Raw genomic sequence first — 7,208 nt, forward strand, 5'->3', positions numbered from 1 at the left:
AACCCAGAAAATAAATGTCTGTGATTTGTGGTGTTTTTTGAACTTCTAAAAAAAATTTTTACGTAAAACTTTTTATAACTTTAGCATAATTATACTAAATGAAACTATTATTAAACTTATCCGCTGTATTGTTACACAAAACATTTCCATTCAAAATATTAAAATGTAATACATTTTCCGACTAGATTAGCAAAAAGTCGCGCCATATTTTAAACGGATCAGGATTTTGTTATCCTTCTTACCGGTCGGTAACGTCAAACATGTAAAATAGTTCTAGTACATATTATTAAGTTATTAATTTAAAATTCATTAATTGAGCTACTGTAAGTTATAATTAAACATTAGAAATGGCCAGTATAGGTGCTGAAGTGGGTCAGAAGATGCGGGTAAGTGAGAAAAACACAGTTTCGTTGAATTTATAGGTTATGTTTTGATTTGTTCTAAATAAATGGATATATTGTTTATAATTCTAGTCTGCAATCAAGGCGAAGCTGTTAGAGTTAAATTGCTATGTTGGTAAGTACTCTGACACTTGTAGAACATCAGTTTTTGTCTGAAATGTGTGTTAACTTCTAGATGATGAACTGCCAGATTATGTTATGGTTATGGTGGCAAATAAAAGAACAAAATCGCAAATGAAGGAAGATTTACAACTATTTCTTTCCGGCAAGACGGCCGCATTTGTAGATTGGCTTCATATAGTATTAAAAAAACTTAAAGAAGTCACTGTAACTAATCCAGGTGAGTGGTAAATCAATAGAGTTGTATCCTTGAAGCTGCCACTAAATAATTTCTAGAAGTGTATAAAAAGACTGCCAAACGAAAATCTGATGAAATTGGCAATGTTAACGTCAAAAAAGAAAAAAAAGACAAGAAACCTGAGAAGAAATTGAAAAAAAATGAACCAGAAGAGAAAACAAGTGGTGAAGAGTCTGTCTTCAAATCACTCACAGATGACTTACCAATAAATGCCAATAGACTGTCGGAGCAAAGAAAAATCATAATAATGAAAGAAAATCAATCTAACAATAATGCAGAACAAGTGATCCAAGACAGTTTCGATATTCCTCTGCTTTCAGAAGTTAACATGTCTACAGAAGAAGAGTTGGAAGATATTGAGAAGAAAATTAAAAATGTCAAGAGCAGGTTGGGACTGTTGGTTGAAAGTGATGAAGAACAAGACTGTATCACTTTGAAACCTGAACCAGGTAAGTAAGTACTTTAAGGTTTCACATTGTTGTGATGTTTGTTTCAGATGAATTGTTTGTTCCTGATTCAGAAAATAAAAATAATAGGAAGATACAGCTAGTTACTTCTACTCCTGTGGAAAACACCATAAACACCCAACTCCCAAAGAAACCTGAACGTACTAGAATCACATTTAATGATGAAAGTGACAGCCCAACAAAACGCAAGTCTATTTTGGAAAGGTTGGGGAAAAGGCGTTCAAATGAAAGTGAAGAATTGCCCTCGAATGTGAAGAAGAACAGGATTAGTGTGTCAGAGTTCAGAAAAGATGAAGACAGTTCAAAAAGTAGGGAAAAAGATGGAGGAAAAGAGAAGCGTTCAAGGAGTAGTTTGAGGAGTAAAGGAGATAATGAGAAACCCAAAGAGGTAATTGTTGTTTTATTTTTGTTACTGTTTAGATGAGAAATGCGTGCTTGCAGAGCGTCTTGAATAGACTGGGAGTCATGTCAAAGGTGTCAATTCCGTCTAAACAACCAGAAGAACCGGAGGAGCCGTTCAAAAATCGTGAAGTACCAAGTATGGTCAAAATTAAGCCGAGGGTGATTCCTCACGATGCGCCACAAGCCAACAAGAATCTACTTCTGAAAGCTGTGGCTGAAGCGCAAAGGAGTATTGCGCAGACGCCGCAAGTAGGAAATAACGTCAAGGTATTGTTGGGTGTGCGTTTTAAATCTTAAATGATATAATTTTGTTTAGCCTGATGCCTTATATACAAAGAAATATAAGGAAAAATTGAAAGAGGAGAAACTAACTGGGAAAAAGCTACCGGAAGTTGAAAAAAACAAAATCAAAAAAATTCTAGCGCCAGTACCTGATGACAGTAAAGGTGAGAATTTGGAATACGTCCCGACGTCGACAAAGAAGTTGCAAGACTCGGTCCCGAAGTATATTCCAAGTACCAAAGTTACCAGTGATTCAGAAGAGTGTTCTGTTGAAAACGGTAAAATGAAGCAACAGTTCATTGTCACACTTGACGGAATTGAGAAAACTAAATACAAGGATTTAGTGGGAGAAGATAGCGCAAAACCTTCAATAAAATCGAGACTCGACAAGAAGAGATCCCCTTCGCCCATTATTTTTGATAAAGTGACGACACCAGTCAAAGCTAAATCCAACATACCAGATAAATTGCCAATAGTTCACGCCTCGCCCTCAGTGAAAAATAAAGAAAGATGTAAATACTGGCCGTCGTGCAGACACGGTGAGAAATGCGAATTTGTACACCCAACAACAAACTGCGAAAAATTTCCTCACTGCAAATTCGGCGAAAAGTGTTTGTTTTTACATCCCACTTGTAAATTCGGTAGTTCGTGCACCAGGAGAGACTGCGTGTACACTCACGCCCCCGCAAGTAAAGCAGTAGGTGAGTAGTGTAAAATCTGCCATTGTAATAATCACGACCTTCTAAATAGTCGAGACTCTTGGCTCTCGCTGGAGTCGCAGGCCTGTTCAAAAGTGTAGTTTGAGTGATCCCCGCAGAGCGCTAGTGTACGGGCACTTTTTGGGGATATTATTCATCTTAAGTTTTTGTCACCGAGAATTTTTCTTGTTCAAATGACATTTTAAATTTAAAGTCAAAAAACTCTTGTTTTTTGCTGCTTTGAAATTAAATTCGTGAATCTTTTCCTTATTGTTCGTTATTTTTCTGTATATTATTCTTTATTTATTATGTTGCGCGTTAGCGCATTGATTATTATTTAAGCGTGAAGCGCCCGTTTTGTGGTTCGTCGGAAATTGGGTCTTTCTCGGAGATATTTTCATTATGAATTTCTAAAGTTGACTCAAGTGCAAAAAACCACAAGTTGCAAAAAACCAATTTGGATTTGCAACAGCAATTTTATGGCATTAGTCGTTTGCAATTACTTTAAAACTGTACTTATATGGAAAATATTCAACCCAAACTATGATTTTCTGGTCCCTTTCTGCCCTTATCTGGTTCCAAAATATGAAAAAAATGCTGTTGCAAATGACAAGTGGTTTTTTGCAACTTGAGTCAACATTAAATAGGCAAGACTCTTGGCGTGGTTATGAACTCAAATAGCCTGTTCGCCAGCGCCAAACAACTCACAAGTACACAATGGTATTTTGCTCAAATGAACAGGCGGGTTATAATACAGCAGGTCGTGGTAATAGTGAACTAATGTGCAACTCACGATGCAGCAAAAATATTTAATCATTTATAAAAAAGTGTGTGCAAAAAAAAACAAAACCGAAAGCAGCTTTTTCGTTTACAATGCTTTTTTCTTAATTACAAATATTGCTGACCTGCACATAACAGATTAACTGTTACACTTGCCTGATCAGTTTTTAGTCTTAGTCCAAGGTTGGTAGAACTGACTAATTTGCACAATAGGTTGCCTCATTGCAATTTAAAACAATAGTTTGAATTTTTTTCCCCCGAAAAAGTTACTGGAGACGTCATAATGCACTAAACTTTTACTACTGTAACTGCCCCGCTAAATTTTAAAGGACGTTAAATTAAGTTGTCATAACAATGACCAATCAGGGCTTGAAATTTTAAATTTTAAACAACGCTAAAATTTTAACGCCCCTTTAAAAATTACAGAATACGCCCCAGAGTCTATCGATCACGCATTAGGTGTTCCCTCACTAGAATAAAACCCAAAAAAACACCCAATAAACTCCACGGAGCTTATAAACCTTGGGTTCTATTCGAACACTCAAAATTTCTGGGTTGATTTTACGTCACGAGTTACTTTTCCCTTCCGCCCCCAGTTTTCAACAAGGCAACCTACTTTACAAATTAGCCAGTTCTACCAACCTTGTTTTAGTCGGTTAGTATCCCCATCTAGTGTCGGGAATGAAGTGCATCTTGAATTGCGCACGTCGCGAACGTTTCAGTCGTTTCACACCTGTACAGTAATTTTATTTATTTTCTAGCGTCACGAATCACGGCCACAAGTCCAGTAAAGATGACAGGACAACCGATGCAAACGTGTAAATTTTTCCCTAATTGCGCAAACGTCAATTGTACATTTTATCATCCAAAACCTTGCAAATTTGGCAAATACTGCAAGAATCAAGGCGAATGTAATTTTTCACATACATTCGTCCCCAACAAAAGTAGTTTGACATGGAGATCCAAATAGAATGCGTTTTTAAAAATTAAAATTTCATTGTAAATAGGTTTGCCGTTTCCAAAAAAATTAGAGTATTGTGTACCATCACGTTTTTGTCTGCAACCTTTCCCCTTTATAAATGTGGAAGGAAAATGTAATTTATCTAAATAGACTTTAAACAATATTTAAAATATGTATTGTATTGAAATAAATAATTTAATTAATTCATTTATTATCTGTTTCCTTCAGTGCTCTTCCTAACAGTCTAGTTTTTAAAGCTTCTAGTTGCATCACGTTTCCGTTACTTGAGGCGTTGTCTTTTGTTTCTTGCAGGGCTTTTTCAGCCTCTAGTGATTTTCTAATCAACTCGTCACGCCTAAAAGCGAATGATTTGCTGAAATAAACACAATTAACAATGAATACATTGTTTTAGGATATATTACGTGATAAGTATGTACTGCGTACCAATTCCTATTAGCGAAAAAAATATACAAAACATCATAATAGTACCATTAGATAGTCTTGGAACGCCATCGACTCCATAATATGACCGTTCATAATAATATTCATCTCTTCTTCTGTCTCTATTTGCCCAAAAGGATGGATCATGATAGGGACTAAAACAGCATACATCATTGAAAATTTGCATACTTTGGTAACTTACTTGCGGCTAAACTCTTCATAGTACGAGTTAGTATGATGTTCTACAGTTTTCGAGTGAGATCTTGGAAATGCCAACCCCAAGTCATAATTCCTTCTACTCTCAGGTTTACCTAACACTTTATAAGCTTCACTGATTTCTTGAAACCTGACATGAGACTGTTTGCTTTTGTTAACGTCGGGGTGATGCTGAATAAACAATTAATTACCTCCTATTTTCGACACACACTATCTTACCTTCTTTGACAAATTGATGAAGGCGCTTTTAATTTGTTTTGTTGTGCAATTTTGGGGTAACTTTAACACATCGTAATGCGTTTGATACGATCTTTTTTATCAGACAATATATGAAAGAAAGAAATTAGTCGTAAGTGCTACTGAAGGTTAAAAAAAAATGTTACAGGGACATAACCTCACTTTTCGTTAAATAGGTTTTTCGAGTGGAAGGTAAGGACGTACCTGGTAAAACTGCAAAATGTATTAGCTAGGGGACTGACTCGTAGAATATCACTGCAAATTTTGCACAACATTGTCGAATTATTTGTGTTATTTACATGTTGCTGAAAATGAATGTTTTGACGTAACCGTGATGCAACAACAGAGCATCAGGATCAAGGTCGGCAGGTAAAGCTCTTAACGTTTATTCACTGAGCTAAAGTCTATCTGCTGAGTCGCTTTTTTACAATGTTTTTATTTTAATACGACTTGCATAACATCGTGTTTATTGCTAAATTAGAGGTGATGAGGTTCAAGAAAAAAATCTGACGAGAGTCAAGTCAAAAAAGGTGATCTGACAAAAGACAACAGCTTTTTTATTTTTGGAAATAAAATTATATAATTTGTGTATTATACGCTCGTTTAATAATTCAACAGGAAACTTAAATGAGGTCATCTAAAATACAGTGTAATTATTTATACGACAAATTTGTTTATTTTTAATTCATCGGCTTTTGCAAATAAACTCTTACACATAAATACTGAATGCAAATTCTTAATGAGAGACTGCTTTACATAAAAATTAATCAATTCTTAATTAAATTTGCCGGTTTTAGTGACCAGTAGGTATATTTTAACTGCGTCACTTCTCTTGCAACATTTAAAACGAGCCACTCAAGGGGAAGAGATAGTATGTATTAAATGAAATCAGTAAACAGAAAGGAGATGATTAGGTCATAGCCGTACACTTTTTTATAAAAGACAACACAACAATGGACGCTTCATCCTAACAGTACAAATTCTTCACCGCGAAAAACTGGTGGCGGCAGTCGTTACGCTACACCAGATGCAACAGTTGCAAAGTAATTTTTTATTCATTTCTTGTAAAAGAGGTCCATTCGCAACCACTTTTTTCTTTATCATTCTGAATTCTCGTCGTGTTGTTCAAACACTTGTTCTGGCTCATGTTCAAAGGGAACCGCTTTGCTGAAACATAAAAAGACAACAGGAATACCGACCCGACCGTGAAGAAAATACAGTCGTCTAAAGTATGTAGGTACTTGGGTAAATTCTTTGGCCACATTTAGAAAGAGGGACAAAAAGTTGTGATCATTACAGGCAGTTCGCTCTTAGATGCAAAAGTTCTTAGATGTAAACGTTTTGAAGAAGCAAACAATTGTGAAAAAACGTACAAGGTGATTCACGACTAATAATGAGCCTAACAAAATTTGTGATGCAACCAACAATACATGTCGTCTCCCATGATTTTGTTGTTTAGGTTTTTTTTTTATTATTCCACATAATGATTTTGATTAAATTTGACAAATATAATGTCGTGCATGTTGACGCTGCTTTATAAAATTAAAATATATTCTTAAATCCACATAATAAGTACAAATGTAATGTTGGCTGCATCACAAATTTCGTTAGGCTCATTATTTCTCGTGAGGCACCCTGTACATTTTTTCTAGAAAGTCTCAAATGTAATTTTGCCTTTGGTTGTAGGAAAATTATTAATTTAAAATTCCACAAACAACCTGAAATCATTTTAAATATTTTAATTTCTTACGTCATGAAGTGATAATTTTCTTTATTGTCCAAATATAATAATAATAATGTTTTAAAGCAATGAAGACTAAATTTTTTTTTTTGTAATTTTAATGTTAGCGTCAGAAGTTTTCAGAATTACACAAATACCAGAAATAAATAACAAATTAAAATAAAAACAATTTTATGAATCTAGAAAAAAATACCACGAGGTCAAGACCTTGTTATTTTTTATAA

General features: G+C 34.8%; 2 protein-coding genes across 2 annotated transcripts; one reads left to right on the top strand and one right to left on the bottom strand.

Moving 5' to 3' along the window:
- Positions 1-225: 225 nt before the first annotated feature.
- Nab2 (Nuclear polyadenosine RNA-binding 2) lies at positions 226-4,552 on the top strand. The gene is made up of 8 exons (XM_069050666.1): positions 226-386; positions 474-516; positions 577-741; positions 798-1,208; positions 1,256-1,614; positions 1,668-1,895; positions 1,945-2,611; positions 4,150-4,552. Exons 1-8 carry the CDS (start codon positions 348-350, stop codon positions 4,356-4,358), a joined length of 2,121 nt encoding a protein of 706 aa, XP_068906767.1. The 5' UTR covers positions 226-347; the 3' UTR covers positions 4,359-4,552.
- Positions 4,509-5,612, bottom strand: LOC138132931 (dnaJ homolog subfamily B member 9-like). The gene is made up of 5 exons (XM_069050667.1): positions 5,448-5,612; positions 5,226-5,316; positions 4,993-5,177; positions 4,772-4,945; positions 4,509-4,722 (listed from the first exon to the last, which is right to left on the bottom strand). Exons 1-5 carry the CDS (start codon positions 5,516-5,518, stop codon positions 4,554-4,556), a joined length of 690 nt encoding a protein of 229 aa, XP_068906768.1. The 5' UTR covers positions 5,519-5,612; the 3' UTR covers positions 4,509-4,553.
- Between the last annotated feature and the right edge of the window lie 1,596 nt (positions 5,613-7,208).

The sequence above is a fragment of the Tenebrio molitor genome, chromosome 6 (genome assembly GCF_963966145.1).
Source record: "Tenebrio molitor chromosome 6, icTenMoli1.1, whole genome shotgun sequence".
NCBI lineage: Eukaryota > Metazoa > Arthropoda > Insecta > Coleoptera > Tenebrionidae > Tenebrio > Tenebrio molitor.

Bases quoted from the DNA above. Each gene is read 5' to 3' on its own strand.
- Nab2 (XM_069050666.1), top strand. From the start codon at position 348: ATGGCCAGTATAGGTGCTGAAGTGGGTCAGAAGATGCGG. The intron at 387-473 runs GTAAGTGAGAAA...TTATAATTCTAG, and splicing joins AAGTGGGTCAGAAGATGCGG to TCTGCAATCAAGGCGAAGCT. The intron at 1,209-1,255 runs GTAAGTAAGTAC...TGTTTGTTTCAG, and splicing joins CACTTTGAAACCTGAACCAG to ATGAATTGTTTGTTCCTGAT.
- LOC138132931 (XM_069050667.1), bottom strand. From the start codon at position 5,518: ATGTTGTGCAAAATTTGCAGTGATATTCTACGAGTCAGTCCCCTAGCT. The intron at 5,178-5,225 runs GTAAGATAGTGT...TTGTTTATTCAG, and splicing joins TCATCAATTTGTCAAAGAAG to CATCACCCCGACGTTAACAA. The intron at 4,946-4,992 runs GTAAGTTACCAA...ATGCTGTTTTAG, and splicing joins TATGAAGAGTTTAGCCGCAA to TCCCTATCATGATCCATCCT.